The 21112-nt window shown below is 39.6% G+C and overlaps 2 protein-coding genes across 2 annotated transcripts; one reads left to right on the forward strand and one right to left on the reverse strand.

The window, feature by feature from the left end:
- The first annotated feature begins 2787 nt into the window (after positions 1-2787).
- Positions 2788-10035, forward strand: LOC149843991 (uncharacterized). Its single transcript, XM_090002012.1, has 6 exons — positions 2788-3058; positions 5110-5286; positions 5469-5594; positions 7911-8111; positions 8332-8496; positions 9418-10035. Exons 1-6 carry the CDS (start codon positions 2837-2839, stop codon positions 9721-9723), a joined length of 1197 nt encoding a protein of 398 aa, XP_089858138.1. The 5' UTR covers positions 2788-2836; the 3' UTR covers positions 9724-10035.
- A 1833-nt stretch (positions 10036-11868) lies between these two features.
- LOC149843992 (uncharacterized) lies at positions 11869-19959 on the reverse strand. The gene is made up of 8 exons (XM_090002013.1): positions 19575-19959; positions 18468-18553; positions 16897-17065; positions 16661-16749; positions 16034-16198; positions 15779-15856; positions 12441-12544; positions 11869-12190 (listed from the first exon to the last, which is right to left on the reverse strand). Exons 1-8 carry the CDS (start codon positions 19822-19824, stop codon positions 12085-12087), a joined length of 1047 nt encoding a protein of 348 aa, XP_089858139.1. The 5' UTR covers positions 19825-19959; the 3' UTR covers positions 11869-12084.
- Between the last annotated feature and the right edge of the window lie 1153 nt (positions 19960-21112).

Genomic DNA, 21112 nt, shown 5'->3' on the forward strand with positions numbered 1-21112 from the left:
CTCCCTACCGAAGTCAATGTGAGATTTTCTATTCTTTACCATTTTTGTGGTAATTTTTGGTAAAGGTTTAAGCATGAAGCCAAATATTCCATTTGCATCCGATGTATACAAGGATTTTCGGTAGATTAGTGTATGCATGTAATGGATATTAGTAGTTCTTATCATTTCAAGCATTCAAGCATGTTTGGATTTGCAAATGCATGTGTTTTTCACATTTTCGCCCATTTTAGTGAAATATTGTATGCTTCTCATATTGTATGCCAAAAATGAGGAGTTTTCCTTCTTCCTTCCGTGGAATGCAAGAGGCTCCACGTGATTTTGATTCAAATGTGTGTATCGGTATTGTTGCATGTCATGGCTTGGATTTGCGAATCCATTTTCCTTTTATGGCTAAATACTTTTCATTTTCTTCTGGTTGGTATGTTGGCTTTCGCTTTTATGTGGGGTTTGGTCAGTTCGGTGGGTGTGCAGCACTCCCGGACTGGCTGCTTGTGTGAAGTCATGACCCAGGCCGTCCGAGTGGTGGACAGCCCAAGCCACCTTCTTTTCTCTTCTCCTTTGTTTTCCTCTGTTATAGCCGAGCTACAGCAGCACCCCAATTTGAGGCCTGTTGTAGCGTTTTCCTTTAGCTGCCTGCTGGTTTGAACCTTCCTGGTTCTGACTAGCCAGAAGCTCTCTGGTCTGAGTAGGGGCTCGACCAGGAGCTCCCTGCTGCATGCGTATTGGGAGCAGGCAATTGGGTGCCGGCTGCACCTTGTTTGTTGGTCGTGGGCTCCCCATGTTAGCCCCGACCAGCAAGGCTTGAGCACCCGGTCTGAACCTTGCTGGTTCAGACCAGGGTCCTCCATGATCCTAGCTAAGTCTGGTTCTTCACGGACCAGACCGTGTAGTATTTTGGTCTGGCCCTTGTTGGCCTTATTGTCGGCCGTTGCCACAGTTGTTGTTCACAGCACTGCTGCATTGGCAGCATGGGGGTTGCGGCTTTTCGCATATCCTTTCGATGAAGTGTGGTGCAGGTCGTGTCTGGTCTCGTATGGGCCAGACCCCGTCGGCAGTCCTTCGAGCTCGGACACCCGGATTGGTGCAGTCCGGAGCCGTTCGTAGCTGGCTGCCCATGAGGCCTTGGCTTCGGTGAAGCCTACGTTGGTAGCAGGCCCTGCCCTGTTTGCTGACCCTATTCTTTACACATGTGTAGGTCTGCAACCCTTCCTTGTTGCAGCCAAAGCGTTGTTGTGCTTTGTAGTCCCGCAGATGTCACTTAGGATGGCTCAAGGCAGTGTGTTGTGAACTGCCTTGGCACCCTTGTCTCTCGCTTATTAGTGCTTGTGATTGGGTACCTGATTGTGGTGCCTTTGACGGTCTTCGTGGAAGTGCTAATGTAATTCCCATACAGATGTTGTAATTCTACTTGCACATTATGACACCTATGGATGATGTTTGCCGTGACACTACATGTGAATGGTATCGCTATACGTGGCGTTTGACAGAGGTTCTTGTCACTTGGTACTTGCACATATCTACACATGGTCACTTAAAATATTGTCTCCTTTCCAGTCCTAAGCCCATAATTAAATTTTATAATTTTTTATATTAAAAATAGCATCACCCTTAATAAGAACTCGAGTCAAACCCGTATTTGGTTGGAAGTTTTATAAACCATATTGAAATGTTGTCACAGGGACACATAAATGCTTGGACACATGGACAAGGGACACCAACATGTATGGATAATATTTTAAATTTAAAGTATTATTTGAACAAAAAATGCATTTTTAACATTAAAATATTTTGGGTTATAAATTCAAAAAAAGATTAAAATAAAAAATACTTTTTTTTATTAGTAAAAAATTAGAAAACTGTGTTTCATGTCCTATTTTAAAAAAAAATTGAACTTGCGAGTCAAATCAGCTTCATGCATCCCCATGTTCATGAGTCTTTATGGCATAGCTGAAATCCTATACTTTTCGGATCTTTTAGCTCTGAACCGAATAACTAATTCAAGCCTATTTTAATGTTCGAATCCAGATCCCATCAGTCTGGGAAAGCGGAGCCCCACCCCGCCTCGTCCCGCTTGAATCGGGGATGAAGGGCATGAAACGAGGATGGAGGCGGAGATGAAGGTTAAAATCCATCCCCATGCAGGATGGAGGTGGGGATGGACTTACTCTTTTTCCCGTCCTGTCCCGCCCTGCATCATCCCCAATCTTTCTAAGGGATATAATAGATCGAGAGAAAATGAAGCCCTGCCTTGCCACTGTTTGGTGTAGGGATGGAAGACATGAAGCAAGAATGGAGGCGGGGTGGAGGTTAAAATCTATTCTCTTGCAAGGAAGGTTGGGATTTTGAGACAGGGTTGCCCCGGTCCATTGTCAGCTGACTCATTTTGACAGGCTGCCGTGGGAGACAGCAGTGCTAGTTAAGAATCTGACTATCGCAATGACCGAAACACCCCTCACATCTCTCTGATTGCCAAATTTTCCCCACCTCAGTCACAGCCGCGTTCTACGCGTCGATTTTAGAAAGTCAAAATCAGAAAAAGCAATGAACTTCGTTTCAACCTTTTAACATTCCCGGCGCTCTTCTTCCGGGAGCGCGAGAGGTTCTCTTATGTCCTTGACCATAAAATTAAGAGCTTTTTAGTCATTTTGCTTTAAAGTCTCTCCGTTAATCTCAATTTCGGTTCGGCCTGTAATTCCCATTATCCGATGTCCCGAATCCCGATCCAGGTCATTATGTATAAATAGAATCCGTTAATTTTTTTTTTGATTAATACGGCAGCTATTCGTCTCCTCTCCCTCCCTCTCTCTGTAAATTTCTTCGTCGACCTCTCGAGGGGATGGCGTATCGGAGAAGACACTCCGGGAGATCGTCTTCTTCGACCTTCTCGGATGACACTCCTTCCTCGCCCTCTTGCGAAGACAGCTCGTCGTTGGCCGCCGCGGCGATCCGGGCGTCGTCCTTGCACCGCGACTCGTCTTTCTCATCGGCCTATGGAGAGCCTGTCCTCTCCTCGACTTACAAGGACTCGACGAATCAGAGGGCGTCTCCATCGCAGCAGGTGAGTTCTTCTCGTGTTTTTTTTGTTTCGATTGCGTTTTGCGGCGGTTTTCAATAGAATCGGCGGATATTTTGAGGGATCGCTGGGGGTTTTAGGGTTTTTTGATGGAATGCCGGCGGAATTTGATGAATATTGCGCCAATTTGGGGTTTAGGTCGGGGGTTTTCAGTGATCAGGTCAGGATTATGATTTTTTTTTTGTTTTTTCGGATTTAGATGGGAAATTATTTAATCTGAGATTGTGTTCCTAATGGGAATGTTGATGATATAAAACCAGATTGAACGTTTACAGGGATTTTTAGGGGTTTTTGATGGAATGCGGGCAGAATTTGATGAGTATTGCTTGAATTTGGGATTTAGGTCGGGTTTTTTAGTGATCGGATTTGGATTATGGTTTTTTTCTCTTTTCGGATTGATAGATGGAAAATTTAAGACTGCGATTGTGTTCCTAATGGGAATGTTCATGATTTAGAACCAGATTGAACGTTTTGAGGGCTTCTTATTCTCTTTTTCATCCGTTCGTTGATCTCTTATGAAGTATCTTTTCGGATTGTGGATTATGAGAGCAGGATTCTTCATTATTTTTTCTTTTCTTTCTGCGAAACGAATCAGATTATTTTTCTCGTAGATGTTTCATATAATGCACGCATTCTGTACCCTATTAGAAACGATCCTTTATCATTTTAGGGAAGCGGCGCGATCGTGTTGATTTTGTGATGCGTAGAAAGATGCTTTTGTTTCTTTTCCCTTTTTTCTTTCTTGTGCTGAGTATTTTTTGAGTTTTCTTGTGAACGATGATTTTTTGATGAAAAGATAGTGCATAAGACCATGTTGCATTCCATAAGTAGGTAAATGCACGTATGCTTCCATGATTGAAATGTGATCTTCAGGCAGATTTTGTTAAGCTGGATGGCAGTTTAGAATATTTAATTTGAATATAGCACAACATCTACTGTTAGCATTCATGCTAATGTTCGTCTCTGGTGGATATATTGAATGGTTGGGAAGATGCTATGAGATTTATATAATGAAACATTTTGGAGTTTGTTTTACTAGTTTGGATTGGTAAATAGAGATAATGAGTTTTATGAGTATTAGTGTTTGAGGTTTTGCTCAACAGAGGGGGATTCAGATGTAAGGACGAATAAAGATAGAGGAATAAGCTGGTTTATATTGAACTTCTAAACCCAGAAGTGCTGAGCCGTTCTACTGGAGCTGTACTTGATCTTTAACTGGTGCATTATAAATGTCTAGATTGTGGGTCTTGTTCAGTTATAGATGCATACCAACTTCTGCATGAATTTCACTTGGACTTGGCTGGATGTTGTGGTTATCTTTTGGATGTATGAATCAGCTTGTTATAGTATATGTGGAAACTGTCATTGTTTACATGTTGATGTACTAACATCCAACATTAAGAATGGAAATCAAGGTTGGAAGTTGGAACAACTAATGGTTGTAACTAGTTCATCCATTTAGTGGTTGAGAGAATGGAAATTCCTTTTAACAAGATAAGGCTTCTGTGGATGTTAATGGACTTGAAAGCTATGTCACATGGATATGGGGGTAGGGTCATTTTTATGAAATTTCCAATATGACTAACATATAAGCGAATATAGAATGGGAGTCCAAATGGGGTGTCAGTATGGAAGACTTGAAGGACAGCATATGCTGATTACTGCATCCTTAACTTTTTTGCTCTTAATGTGTGGTGGCCTTAAGACTGGTTTAGTATCAACTTTGAGTTAAGGTGATTGTGTATGTTATTCAGATGGGCAACAAGGCTGGCTGACTTGAACCTTGTTGATGGCCTGTGGCATGTTTGTGGCATAACTGTTGCAATGCTTGTGGCATGTTTTACTTCTGACTCTAGTATTCGAAGTAATCTATCAGCTTATACAATTTTTTTTTCTTTTTTTTTCAATACAAATCAGCATTGGAATCACCTACTCAGCAAACCCATCCTGGTTTTTTTCTTTTTCAGAGTTGATTACTTTATCAGGCGCCTGCAATGCATTGCATGCTAATAGCATTGTGTTGCTTTTGAGCGCAGGCATCTACACCATGTGAATATATATCCATGAGAAATTTGAGTGATTCCAAATCTGGATTCTGGGGAGTTCTTGCTAGAAAAGCAAAAACCATCTTTGAGGAAGATAATGGTGCGCAAAAGACTGAAGCACTTGGCAGTGGCAGCCCCTGGATCTCTGAAGCCTCCACAGGTGCTCAGGTGTGAATTTTTAGCATAATGAAATTTGTCAACTTCTTGGTGCATAATCCGTTTCACATATTTTTGAGTTTGTTTCTTCTGTAGAGAGTTTTGAATCTTGTGATGCTTCTTTTGACAGATAGTTGCTTGATATTACAATTGTTTACTGTTGTGCTCTTAAAGGATGCATCTCATAATTGCAGTTTCATCAGTCATATCAATCTACTGAGGTTCCTCGGAAGATGGAGAACCCTAGAATTCAGAAAGGTCTAGATGCCATTGCTTCCTCCCTCAATTACATTGGTGGGACGATTGGTAAATCCTTGGAGGTAAGTCATGAGAATGTTGGTATAATTATTTGATGAGTAATTCATTGCTCGTTCTCAACAATTCCTTTCTTAAATATATTGAAATTGAAATCAATCAGTTTTAAATATTTTGATTTGATCATTACCAAAATGTGAAATTTATATTTGTCAGGAAAGATACTGGTTTCAAAAGAATACATGGGCTTTCTCCATAATAGAAAATGATTGTCTGACTATGAAGAAAGGTTGAAAAGGGACTGGTGCAATTTTGTGTTGTCATATGTAAAGCTTCAGTGTGCTTTTACCACATTACCTCAACTGTTTTTTTTTTCTGTTAATTTTCTGACTGTCCCTTGATTGTATTCACATGGCAGAGCCACAATATTTTGTCATGATCTTCACACATTTTTCAGAGTCAGCATACTACTGCTCTTTAAAAAATGCAGTACAGGAAGATTTATTGAGTTCAGAGTTTAGGAAATACCTTCTAAAGGGTTCCTTCAGAATTAGATTAAACTGTTGCTAGTGTCATTGATGTGTGAGGGAGAGAGAGAGAGGTTATGCATCATCCAAATAAACTAATTGGCTAACCAAAAAATCTACCTAGCAAAAAATGCCATTGTTGGGTAAAACAAAGATCTATACTAACCTTTCTGTCAATCAAATGCTCTCTAGATGGTTTTGTAGTTATGGTGGAGAACGACAAAGAAAAGTTTTAGAAACCAATAGTAAACTTCAACCCTCAGTAGACTCAACAAAAAAGTATACACCATGTGCTCTAGCTGCAAGGCAGAGATAAGCAATTTTATGGTAGTATATGAAGCAAACAATTTTTTGAATAATGGTCATGTGCACCATCACACAAGCATGTTGAAACTAGCCAACAACTTAAATCAATATTGTATGCAATGTTGTATATATCGTACTGTATCATACGATACATATTGTTACTATTTAAAATATTGATACAATATGCACTTGTATATGAGTGTGTATTGTAGCTGTATCATATGATACATGCCCATATTGTATTGTATGGGGTGTATCGTACAATATAAGGTCAACACTCTTAAAAAATGACCAAATCATGACTTTTCAGTTTCGGGTTTTAAAGACCTCTTGAGGGCCGACTCCCTCATTTGTGTAGAAGCCATTAGACAGGTATCCACGCACTCTAGGACTCATGAAAGCGATTTGGGGCCGATCTGTACACAAGGGAGAAGGATTTTGCAGTTTGCTAAAGTAAAAGTAAATTTTCACTCAAGTAAGTGGGTTAAAGTAAAAAATATTTATTATGAGTAAAATTACAAAGCTACTCTAAAAAAAAAATTGCCTCGGGGGCTCTGCCCCCTACAACCCCCCGCCAACTTACCGCGAAGTTGGATCCATGGAAATTTGGTAGAAATCAGGCTTCACACTCCAACAAAGATGGCATCAGATGATCCGGCATGACAACGATGCACTTAAATAATGAGTGAAAATTGATTGAAAATTGAGTGCAACTGTTGCGGTAATATTTTTGTTTATGTAATATGAAGGTATGAGTCTTGTGTCATGTTTTTAATTGCAAGATATTTAATATTTTGCATTGTTCTTGTGAGATATGCATGTAATATTATCTATGATTCTATATTAGTTGATGTTTGATGATGTTTTATGCAGCTCATATAGACATAAATGCTTCATATGTGATTTTATGGTTGTATTTTTTGCAATTCATCATTGTTACATGTGATAATTTTTTTAGATTTTTTGCTATTTTTTCTGTTTTTTTTTTGAAAATTTTTAATTAGAAATTTATGATATTTTACGATGCGATACAATATGGTCTTAATTTGGCCCTGACCGATACGGGTAACAATACAATACTTACAACCTTGGCTTAAATTACTTAACAAATATCTAAGAAAGTAACCAGGAGGTAAATAAGAGTGTCTGCCTATGTGTCAGTTATATGATCTATGATTAGATATTTGGTCACCAGATTCAGTGTCAGAGTTGCCTTTTTGGTTTCTCCATATTTCTCGATTAGTAGCACACATCCTCCTGAAACTGATGAAGCATGAGTTATTGGGAAAAACATTTTAATGATGTTCATCAGATCCATGAACCTGGCTGCTCGGCTCATGGAAAGATAGCAAATAATAATGCATATATTATCTCTGTTATTGGGTTTTATCTTATGTATGAAGTCCGAAAGCAATGCGGTTATTTTTTCCCAAAGAGAAGCATTATATGTTTAGCAGTTCCAAGTTCATTATCCTTCCTATTGTGTAGAAAAGCTTGTATAGTCATCTCATATCTTCACTTCCAATTGATATTTTGTCCTCTTATCAGGAAGGTCTGATAAGAGTGGAAACGAAAGCTGCGGATATTATCTCAGACACACGCAAGCTCCATATCAGGGGAAAAGGAAATGTTTATGATACTCAGACACAAGAATCTCTCCATCCATATGTTAAAAGTCTACATATGCCTGCCATTGAAATTCCGGCTACACAAGCAGACTTTGAAACTCAACTGAAGGCATCTCGCGACGTAAGGTGGCAAATGTGTGTCGTCACTGAATTATGTGAAGAGCTTCCTATTTATCTTTTCTATTTGTTTTAAATATTTTACATGGCCTGCTGGCTTTATTTTTCTTATTTTCTATTATGTTATTATTGTTGCTGCTGCTAGTCTTTCTACTTTGTTGTGAGGTTGTTGTTTGGTTTTTGGACATAGTAGATAGAAAAGTCTCTGCTTTATCCAATGGCAGGTTGCAATGGCCATGGCTGCAAAAGCCAAGCTACTGCTTCGAGAGCTAAAAACTGTTAAAGCAGATTTGGCATTTGCAAAGGAGCGATGCACCCAACTAGAGGAGGAGAACAGGATTTTGAGGGAGTCAACTGAAAAAGGAGATAGCCCAGAAGATGATGATCTAGTAAGTGTTTTTTCTCAGAGACATGCCTAAAGTTTTGATCTAGAAGACTAGAACAATAAACTCACACACTTTTTTCAAATCTTTTTAGCTTCTACTTAATTTGACATTCATGGATGTTAAGCTTGTGCATGTTCCAGAGAAATCATATTTGAGCATTGGTTTGGAAAATCAACGTGTGAAGCACAGGCCGTAGGAACTTCCTGCATGTTCATATCTGGCCTATTGTCTTCAACAGTTTTGGACCCTTTGTTATGGGCTTTAATTATGTTTGAAAATTTTAAATAAAGAAAATGAAAAAATATCTCTCCTTCCTTGGACCAGGGTTCAGGCTTGAGAGAAACTTTAGAAATTTGCATCCCTTTTGCATTGTGCTACTAGAATAGAATATAGTAACCTAGCAGATTTTGTGGAAAGATGGGAATTATAAAGTAAGCAAAGTAGAATCTAGGAAAGAAAAGGGAAATGAGAAATACATAGGGAAACAACAAGACCAAATCAAATCCTGGCAAAATGTGATCACTCAAGTCGGTCGAAGTAACCAAGTGCTTGAAGAGATTCTTCCTATGCATCAAACACATTCCTCAAGAAACTTGGGGAAAATTGTTGGACATGATGCTGACATTGTATTTTGATTTTTTTTCTTCCAATGAGGAGTTTTGACAATTCATGGGGTCAACTTTTGCCTTCACAAAATCTGGTTCATGCACTTCGGATGTGGAAGGGATATTTGCATCTAACCCACACATTACGCTCATTGGAATCAGATTGAGTTATGTTATCACTTTGATCTTCCATGTCACCTTGCAGTGTCTGTTCATCCTACTGTTACTCTTTTATCGTCTGAGTCCTCGGTTTGGTCAATGATTCTGGTCAATGATTCACTAGCTAATCTCTCAACGATCATGGTTATATTGTGTGCAGATACGGCTTCAACTTGAGACACTTTTGGCTGAGAAGGCCAGACTGGCTCATGAGAACTCCATCTATGCACGTGAGAATCGGTTCCTGCGTGAGATTGTGGAGTATCATCAACTCACCATGCAGGATGTTGTCTACTTGGATGAAGGAAGCGAAGAGGTGGCAGAGGTGTGCCCGATAACCATTCCATTTGAGACAACCTTTCCTCCAGACCTTCAAGTGTCTCCCGACCCTCCTGCCGCACCATCAGCCTCTCCTTCCCCTGGTGTCCCTCCAGCCTCTCCTGCTCCTTCATCACCTCCTGCTTGATTGAAGCTAGCCGGTGTAAGATCTTAGTTTATGTACATTATTGCCATCATCTGAGGCAGCTGCAATATCTCTATTTATTTTCCTTTTTGCTTTTTTGGGAGAGAGAGGGGGGGGGGGCGGATGTATAATGTATTAGTAGCGTTTGTTGCATTTTGTGTTTCAATTGTTAAATTATGATGAAAAGCTTGAGATTTATGGGCTTTTATCAGTGAACAGTAATAAATCTGCTGGTTGTGCTGATTTGCAGAAAAAAAATATAGAAGCTTGTAACCCTTTGAATCTTTGGTTTAAGATCCAAAAACAATTCTTAACTACGTTATTGCAAAGTGGTGAATTGAGTACTTGCACGATTGCAGTGGATCGGATGAAAAAAGCTGGATTGTTCACACTCTCGTACCCAAAGATGATCTCACAGGGATGGATTTGTTTGGTAGATCCTGATCATTTCACTGCCCCGGAATGTTGCGTCCCATATCTTGCGACTAGCAAGCATCTCCGGTTTCTGTTTTTTTTTTCGATAGGCAAACTGGGGTTAGGCAGCCCCCCCCCCCCCCCCGCTAGTTATACATCATACCATTGGGATTTGAACTTGCAACGTTCTACCACAAGGTGACATGCACTAACAGCTCCTACCAAACAAGCAGAGCCCCAGTTGATATCTCCGGTTTCTGGTTTTGTTTTCACAATTTTGCCTATTACAGGAAAGAATGCACGATCGGGGGTGGATTGACAGATGTATGCCATCCGCGAGGAGATGACAAGATACGCCATCAGAAAATAATGTTTCAAATCTGTCGGAATATCGTGGTTATTGTGAAAAATCATGATTTTGTCATGAAGCTGATATAATAAGGCAAAAAAGAAATGCAATATTTTGAACATATGTAATAGTTCAAAAGCATCGCATTTTTATCACGATATTCGAAAAGTGCTTTGCAGTTCTTTTATATTATTATATTTTCATTTATACATTTTTGTATGTGCCAATATTTTCTCGAGAAAGCCCAGTTTTTTCAAAATGTCGCAAGACCTTCAGTCACCGAGATTTTCCCAAGGTGGAGGTTTGTGACTTTGGTTCAGTGTGTAAGACGTAAACTTTTTGTGACCCTACAACCACCTTCAATCTATTGCTTAGGGTCCCATGCAATGGTGTCATGCAGCCCCTGGATTCGAACTCGCAGGTTAGATAATATTCAAAGTTTGCTCCCAGCACAGTCGTGCTTCCTCCTGGGAGAACCCACAGAAGACAAATCTTCTTTTAGACAGCCTTAAAAGATTTTTTTTTTCCGACAGAGAAAGCCGGGTTAGGCAGACCCCTACCAGTTATACAACCATACCATTTCGGGTTCGAACTTGCAACATCCCAACACAAGGAGGGGTGCACTAACGAATCCTGCCAGACAAGCAGAGCCGCCTGTTGATCAGCCTTAAAAGAATTTGCATCTACTAATCAGCACCCAAAAACACCAACTCTGGAAATCCAAAATGCCGAGTGCCAAAAGAGCCCAGCAACTAGATGTGTAAAGACTCATAAAGTCACTAAGCTAAAGGGACTTTATGAGCTCGAAATTCATGGGTCTGTTCCCCTTGCCTTGTAGCTAAAGCTGGTGGGCAAAAGGAACCTGGGGTTTCTACGCCAACGAGCTAGAGGGTAAATGAAGTGGTTTTTCACAATTACCAAAGAAAAAATGCATGATTTTGTACCTAGGAGTTGAAGGATGTCTCTATTATAAAGGTACCCTGTGAGTGCACTTGATTACCATAAACTAGATATCCAAGCAACTCAAACACTAAAAAAGTAAAAATAAAATCCTCAAATTTGGCGACCTGAGATCTGTTTCTTATGCAACAATAGAGGCCCCCTTTAGCTTCAACTTTGGGGGATCGGCCAAAGGTAGCTGTACTTCAGGCAATTACACACACCCAAGGAGGGGAACCTTTCAAGAGAAGCAACTAGCATCTGACCATAATAAGTTGGGGTTGAACGTGATATCTGGACCTATTAAGATTGACAAAATCATAAGCAGGGGGGCACAAAAGGCTATGCAAAACCCAACTTGCCTTTCAAAAAAAATAAGCAATGGCCGTGCAGCATGCTGGTGTGTGTGTGTGCGCGCACACACACACACAGACCTAGTACTTTAAGTACAAGTATAATATGAATATTATTATTTACCCAAACATCTCACAAGAGAGGCTGCCTTCGTACAAAATATGCCATCGTTTCCATTATAGACATTCAGGCGCTCTCCAGCAGATATTATGCATATTAGATTAAATACAACATTTAGAATGGAAAATTGCCACCTGCAGGCAGGAAAAGAAGAAAATACACCCCATCCTTATGTCACAGAAGCATCGTTAGAATAGCTGAAAGAACAGGCTCGTGGAACCATCCCCAAATGATCTAAGATCCGCTGGTTTCACCAATGCTCTGCATAGAGGACATGTTCTTTCCCTCTCAAACCTGCAAACCAATTGCTTCTTTGTTCAAAATTGAACGAACAAAATTGATTGAGGCAACATGGAATGCTTAAATTTAAAATGCTCATGGAAGCAACAGAAAAGTTCAGGCAACACGCCAGGAATAAACATTCTAATCCTTCTAGAATATTTGTGAAACTCACAGTCAAGAGACGATGAATGCACGAGCTGCAAAATGATGAAAACAGTGGCCATTTATGCCGCAAGCATGAAACAGAGGAGACTAAACTCACCATTCTGATACGCAATCTTCACAGAAGATATGTTTACAACGCAGTAGGACAGGAGCATGCATCTTCTCCTGGCAGATAGCACAGAGATCGCCAGCTGCATTGACCTGCATGTATGCTTATAAGTCTGAATATCTACTTGGAAAGATTATTCACCAAAAGACATTATGCAAGCCGCTTGAGTTTATTATCCTTCATCAGAGTTATTCTCGTATCACCTAGCATTCAAATACTGTTGCAATATGACCCTTATCAAACGGGGCATATCATGAAGTAAACATGATGAAAGCCACAATAACTCTCTCTCTCTCTCTCTCTATCTACATTTAAATCCTTATCACAACTAAAATGAGGGCCCATTAGTTGAAAATTTTGGGTGACGTACTTTGAATCAAGATGCTACATTCCAACTACCCAAACAGCCTAAGCATACTCCTGGATAAGAGAGCAATCATTCTCACGGAAATACTAATTTTGCAAAGGCATGCAACTGTGCCGACCAGAATGTCTAATAATATAACAAAATTTCTATCAAAATGTGGTTTCTCTAACACAAGCTGGCAAAACTTTATTATAAAACTTTAGCAGATCCACCAACATGAACCACATAAGAATTGTTCCCCCCAAGAACAAAGCAAATAGTTGAGTTAAACATGATTTCCTATTTCCTATCGTTAGTTATATCATCTTAATTATGTGAACTTGGGTTCAATTCCCAAGTTCAGTCCAAAAAAAAAAAAACAATCTGGTTAACAAAGATGGCATGCATGCACGCCTGCAAAGGAAAACATGGGTTAATAACATGCAGAAAGACAAGCTGCAATTGATCTACTGGTAATAAAATAGAATACAAAAATCCTTAAATGAGTCACTTTGATGTGATAAGTAACAGATGCACTTAATGATACTTCCATCTATGACTATGACTGTACTGTTCATCTACTCTCATCATCTAATAAAGATCTTTTCTTGCCTTAGATTGGTTTCCAAAAGAAAATCAAAATAAGAGCAAGTTAGTCAAATCAGTGTTGTATTGTACCGTACGATACAATATCTATCATAATTTTGGGAGAAACCGGGATACGAGTGTGTATCGTATCCGTATTGAGTGTGTCGTAAAATATACCCCTATATCGACCCGCATCGTACGATACACCTTCGGCGCGCTTTAAAAAACAAAAAGTTACTTTTTTACTTTTTGGGTTTTAAATACCTCTTGAGGGCAGACTCCCTCATTTGTGTAGAAGCCATTAGAGGGAAACCCACACACCCTAAGAGTCGTGAGAGCGATTTGGGGTCCAATCTGTGCGCAAGGGAGAGGGCTTTTGTGATTTTTTCAAAAGTACATTTTGTCAAGCATGCGAATGTTGAGGTTGTCACGGTTGTCGAAATTCGTACTGGTAGGACTTAAGTTTGTGATGTGTGTGTAAACTTGTCAAATATTTGCATGCCTATATTTTTATTTGGTGGTTAATTACTTATGTTTTGTTTTAGATCTTTCAATGTCGCCTTCACGTTCATCTTATAGAGATGATCCTGCATGGCAATACTGCAAAAGTATGGATGTTGTACCACGACCAGGGTCATCATTGAGATGTTTGTTTTGTAGTGATATTATTATAGGTGAATTTCATAGATTTAAGTAACATATTGCAGGTATTCATCAAAATGTACATCCATGTGATTATCCATCTATTCCTACCACTTTTCGTGCTGATGTTATTTTTGAACTAGAAGAAATTCAAAGAAGAAAAATTTTGCAAAAATGCAAAGGACTTTCAACCATTGTTCCAGATTCTGAAGATGATGATGATGACCCACTTGCCAAAAAAATGGCTGAAGATAAAAGAGATCATCGCGCAACAGTTGGATGCAACATTGATGAATTATTGTCCTAATGTTTGACAAACAGGTTTTAGAAGATAGTTTAGTTTTAGAATCTTTATAGTTTAGAACTTAATAGATGAAGATTGACATGTAAGACATTGGTTAAATGTAATGTTTTTAGTTATCATGAACTCTTAGTAGTTTAGTTGACTTATGACATTTTAGTATGGCTTGGATGTGAATTTAATATTGTTAGTTAAGGTTTTAATTGTGTTTAAATGTTAAATTATGTAGTTGCCTTTTATTTACATTGTTAGTTATCAGTTGCATGGTTTGTTATTAATTTTAGCAAGAACAGAAAACAAAAAAAGAAGATGTTGATTATGATTATTGAGGTTTTATATAATATTTTGTTTTTGTTTTTGTAATATGAAAGTATGAGTCTTGTGGCATGTTCTTAATTGCAAGAGTCTTATGTAGCTCATAGAGACATAAATGCTTCAAATGTGATTTTATGGTTGTATTTTGTGTAATTCATCATTGTTTCATGTGTTGTGATTTTTTTAGAATTTTTGCTATTTTTTCTGATTTTTCTTCTTTTTTTTAATTTTAATTTTTTTAAAAATTTATGATACGATACAAAACAGGTAACGATACGATACTTACAACCTTGAATAAAAAAACCAGCAATCTTTCAAACATTCATACTTCTTACAGGTCAACTGCCACCTATGTCACATGGGTGCGGGTACAGGGATTCGGCACTTCCAAAAAACCCGGGTGCGGGGGTGCAGTAGGGGTATATATATATATATATATATATATATATATATATATATATATATATATATATATATATATATATATATATATATATATATATATATATATATATATATATATATATATATATATATATATATATATATATATCATGTATAGTCTACATGTATGAATGTATGGTAGCAGTTAAGGTTCATGACATTTATGCCCAACTTACTTTTTACCATTTTTTTATCTTATATGGTTGTCCCCAAAGATGAAAGTGATGAGTTGTGGAGCCTGATTCATTGTTTTTGCCCTTGCAGGAAGGGGGGTCCGGGGGCTCCCCCCGGCGCGGGTCCCGCTGCGCGGTCAGCGGGCGGGGGTCCAGGGGGGACCGCCCCTGGCGGGGGGTTATAGGGGGGCAGCGCCCCCCCCCCCCCCCCCCCCCAAATAATTTTTTTTTAAATTCCGCAGCCCATTTCATAGGGCAAATTTTTTTTTTTTTTTTAAATCCAAAAAATAATTGGACAAAAATGACCCTAGGTGCGGTCAACGCACCCAGGGTCGGGTTGACCGCACCCGGTGCCGCACCCGCACCCGTGTCGAGTCGCGTCGACGCGGGTGCGGCACCCTGCTAGCCGAATCCCTGTGACATAGACTGTCACATTTGTTTAGCAAAAAAGTTATTCAGCTAGTCATTTACAATTCATATAAAAGCAGAGTGAGGGGATATTGAAAGGACTGCAAACCTGTTCTGGTGTAGCATAAGACCCATAATGCACCTCTTTACGAGACAATGCCTTCAAAGCAGCAAAAAAGGATTGGACCTGGATAGGGGAAAATCATCAAAGCATAGGGGAATCAAATTATACATCATTCATGCATTTCAGGGACACCTTTTTGGCATGCATCTCTGAAAGAGAAGTGGAAAAGTGATTACAAGAGAATGCAAAGTGACAGAAAAATAAGAGAGAGAAAAATTTGCTGGAGAGAAAAGCTCCTACCTTCTCCACAATTGATGTCAGCTTAAAGGTTAGGTATAATCCCGTTGTAAGGGATGAAAAGAGACTCCCATAATCTTTGTTCAAGAAGAATCTATACCAAACAGGAGTAGGCAGCAATACACGGTACAACAGCAGACAATACTCAACTAAGGTAAGCATTTGACCCTAAAAAATAAAAAATGAAGAACCATAAGCACTTGATGGACAATTATTCAATTATTGCTAATAAAAAATTATCAAACATGATCAATAATAATCTTACTAAGCGGATGAAGACAAAAAGAAAGTCCAAAACTCGATAGAATACAGTTAAATTACATGCAACAAAAGGTGGGTGTGAAAACAATGTGTACTCATTAATCCTATCAGAAAAAAAATCCAAAATACCAATTTCATTATCACTAGCAGTAGAAATATTTGATTCTTGGTCTAGAACAAAGCTCATAAAAAAGTCGATGGTTTGATTCACATTGCAAAATGCATGTTCCTGGTCTAGAACAGAGCTCATAAAAATGTCGATGGTGCTAGCAACAAGAAAAGGATCCTGTTTAACATGTGTTTGTGTGTATGACCACCAGAAATATCATTTTTGCTTCTTGTAAAATCTAAGACGTATCATATATATACCTGCATCCGATAATTGTGCCCTCTGCTATTCTTGTAGTAAATCAGTAACATGCATTTGAAAACCATTGCTGCCTGGCGAACCATGGTATCTGACAAAGGTAAAACAATCAAAAGCATATACTTATTTTAATGATTTGATGGGCTGGGAAAAGGTCAATTAGTTCCATTGAAAAAATGAAATACATAGAAAGAAATTACAAGCACAAATCTGTACTGAGGATAAATATGTATCATACCATTCACCACGATGATAAATATAGCATGCCAAAATGGTGGTATTGATTTTGGAGGGAGCATGACAAGTGGGTACAGCAGGTCATCATTTCTAAACCACCAATAGACCCCAAAAACATGAAGCATAAACACCAGTGTGATGCCAATAAGAACAGAAATTTTCCTCTCGCCCTAAAAACAGAGAAAGAAAACAAGATTCAACATTATGCAAAGCAACTTCAATGTTACGACTGAATGTGTCTTGGAAAAAGCCACACTTCGAGTATGATGAACTAATGCCATTTGATGAGTATCAGAGTACAGCAGAACTAGCTTATAGTGGACAGTTTTAGAATCCAACAAAAAATGTGAAAGAGCATATTACCAACTTGGAGTAGCTACTGAAAATCCTGTAATAAATCAAGCAATATAATGAAACATTAAATGTTCTTAAAGTATAAAAGACCCTTATCAAAAAATCTTAAACAACCAGGCAACCAGATCAACAATTTATCATAATCCAAAATTGTCTGGACAGAATATTCCCCTGAACAATTTATAAGGAATACACTTACGAAAGATTGAAAAGTTATATGTTGTTCTTCCTTGCCTGGAGTGGAAAATTTAGAGGAACTACTGTCCCAACACAAATTAAAACAGTTTTAAAATAAAATATAATAGTGACAGTCACAACCTTCAATCATTTGAAACTTGCAAATTGCAGAGTTTCAATTGAGAGGGAGAGAGTAATTTCTAGCTTTTTTTTATAGGCAAACTGGGGTTAGGCAGACCCCCACCGGTTATACAACGTACCATTGGGTTTTGAGCTTGAAACATCCCAACACAAGGTGACGTGCACTGAAAGCTCCTACCAAACAAGCGGAGCCCCCGTTGGTGAGTAATTTCTAGGTTAATTCAGGTCCAAAAGTAAAAAAAGGGAGTGAAGGTAACAATCTTTAAAACATTTGCAACTTGCAAGTCACAGCTTTGTCATGTAATTTACTCTAATCATCCTAGAAGGCATCGTCTTTATTTACACGTGGTTAAGACTTTCTCAAATTCATGAGTCTACAAAACAAAAACAGTGAAGTTGCTCATCCACTTTGCACTAGAAGGAGCTAAGCCAGGCTCTTCAATAGAGAAATAAAGTAGCATATAACATACATCAATGAAATGCGAGGCAAACAAGAACGTCGATAGTTATAAAACTAAAACCAAGAAATAACTTTATTCTTTTATCCACCATTCAAAAAATAATACCATATGCTCAGGCAAATTTTCGTTTAAATGGTAAAGATTTCCTCTAATAACTTGTCTGCTAGAGAAACTTGGGAGGTTCTCATACTTTATCTTTTCCCTAATATCTAAGTGGTTTAATAGCTAAATTCCTTTTGAAGGCTTTCAGCTGTAAGATGAAACCCCTATAAAACCCCTCCTTGTCAAAGGAAAATAAAAGACAACAGTACCAGTATAAAAATAGTAATTATTAATGAGCAAAATAATAATCAAAGTATGAGCAATAACTACTTACGACCATCTCATCTTTCTTACATGTATCACAAAACAAAACGAAGCAGGCAAGAAGGGAAAGTACCTTCAGTGCTGTTTGCTTCCGTAGAATATCATTTGACTTTATCATAATTGCAGCGATCCAAAATGTTACAAAGAAACCTGCAAGCCCTTCCAACGAAGGTAATACATCACAAATTCATAAACATACATATCCACAGAAATTGAGACAATGTGCACATAATTAATTTCTAAAGCGATGCAAAACCAATTTCCTTGAGTGATATCAAAGTCATGAGACAACCGTGGGAGATTTAATTATCCATCCATCAGGAAGGCAAAAAGTTCAATGTTTCTAGGCTAAAGAGAGAATCCTGCCCCTTAACCGAAACAAGGGCAGATCAGAGTGCAATTAGAGAACAGTAAGAAAAAGGAAAAGAGGCTCCCCTTTATCATGGCCTTCATTCCCCTCTTCCCGCAACATCAACCATGTAATTGGTTTTCCAGTGGATTTCCAATTCAGTAATGGATAAGAATCTGTCAAGAGCATCTTCCTTACCACCAACACCAAGATGGATCATATCAACTATTCTTGATTTATCTTTAATGGAAACTATGTTCCACAATTCCCAAGTCAATAGAGAATCCAAAGAACCAAAAACTAATCCCTAAGTATTTGCACAAAAACCGAGCCACATTGGCCAACCAAACCTAAACTTACCTCATTTCAGGCTCAGAATTAGAAATAGTAATCCAATGAGGTAGTTAAAGATATCCTCAAAACAAACTCCCATCTTTCTACGAACCAATTCATTCGCAGCATATGGTTGCTGCAAATTTAATTATACCTCAACCATGTAACTCAAAACTAGTGGGGTGCACCACCTATTCCATATCCAATAGAATGCCTCAAACACAATCAACACCATTGAATCAAGCTGAAGATATACATATATAAGATCATATCACTCAAACTACTAATTGTCGAATTCCACCATTCAAAAACACGATTGCAACTCTAGCTTAATCTCCGTATCTTCGCTAACCAAGTACACTTGTTGCTCAAATTTTCGAATAATGGGCACATAAACGATTAATGAAGCATCTTCGGGCATGAAAAGAAAACAGAAATCAAACACGAGAGTGGAGATAAAAAGAAAACAAGAACAATGAACAACCGAAGAATGGTTACCTTGCAAATGCTGCCGAATGAAGACTACCAACAGAAGAAGGCTGAACGGCAAAATCTGCTCTATCCACCGCGCCAACTGCTGGATATCGTACCTCTGGTACGACGAGTCCCGTCCGTTCGCTGTCCCCGACGACGATGACGCCACATTCGCGCCCTCTCCCTCGGCACCTCCGCCGGGCGATCCTCCAGCAGCTACCACCGGAGAAGACGACGGCGCCACCACCTCACCGACCCCGCTATGCGGCGTCATGTCCTGCCCATTGCCCGGCACCCTCCGGGGCTCCACTCCCTCGCCCCTGATCCCCGCCGCCTCCACCGCAGCAGAAACCCGGACGTGCTCCTGCTCCCCGGAGCCAATTATCCTGATCGAAACCTCCGCCCCGCCGCCGCCATTGATGTGCTCGTCCGGGCGCTCCCGAAATCCCGAGAGAGGGTTGCCGCTGCCGACACCGGTGGGCACCAAGGGCTCCGCCTCCTGGTGAGGCGATCGACTGCGGAATATGCCGGAATAATCGAGCAACGCTGAGAGAGGCGCCTGGATGAAATTGGCTGCGGAGAAGTCGACGCCGTAGCGCCTGGAGCCGAGGCCGACAGAGTTCCGATAGCTCTCGGGGCTACTCTCCCCGGAAGAGTCCATCCCTCCCACCCGCTACCCACCACCACCCAAAAAAGGAGAAGGGAAGGGAAAAAAACTAACCCCAGCCTTAAATTGGGAAGATTGTTATGTACCCAGAGGATGAAGAAGAAGAAGAAGCAGAGAAAGAGTTCGAGAGCGTTATAGAAAAGAATGGAGGGAAGAGAGAGCTAACGCCCTCTAGAGTTAGATACCGTACAAAAGGAGAGAGAGAGAGAGATCTAAAAGTTTTTCTTTTTTGTGTTTCTCCTTTCCACATTTTCTTCATTTATTTTTCCTTTCTCTCTTTGTTGGGTTCGTCGTTTTCTTTTACTTTTTTTTTGGTTTGTTTCATACTTTGATTACTTTATTGGTGCACAACGAGTCGGGTTAGCCCGAACTAGGCTCGGTCTAAGCCCAACTCGTGTGCGCCGGAGTTTCTAAATGAGCCGAGCCTGTAAACCGTCTCTCCTCGTTTAAGCCCTCCTAAGCTCGAGCTCGTATGAGCTTGCCCGAACCCATTGGACTCAGATCTCACATGTTGAATCCAGATCCAGAAAAACCTGGTCCTGCTGAACCGTTGATCTCATAATGATCAAGGGTTCAAAATATAACGCGATTACTTTTAGAACTTCTACGGTTAGTTCCCCTTCTTCCCCTTTGTCAATTATTCCCTCTGGGTTTGCCTTTTCGACCTTCGTCTCCTGTTCCCTCTTCGTCATCTTCAGCTCTCTTTCCCTCTCTGTGTATCCCAAGGGCAACAGACGAGGTTGAGTCTGCGTCGAGGGAAGGAACGGTGGTCTGGTCTCTCTCTTTCTCAACGTTGTTTTCTCCTCCTCTATATATGCGTTGCTCCTCCTTTCCACTGCTGACATCACTTCCTGTCGAAGCTTCGGGCTTACCTTCATCTCTGACTCTCTCTTCT

The sequence above is a fragment of the Nuphar pumila genome, chromosome 3 (genome assembly GCF_984573655.1).
Source record: "Nuphar pumila chromosome 3, dmNupPumi1.hap1.1, whole genome shotgun sequence".
NCBI classification, from domain to species: Eukaryota; Viridiplantae; Streptophyta; class Magnoliopsida; order Nymphaeales; family Nymphaeaceae; genus Nuphar; species Nuphar pumila.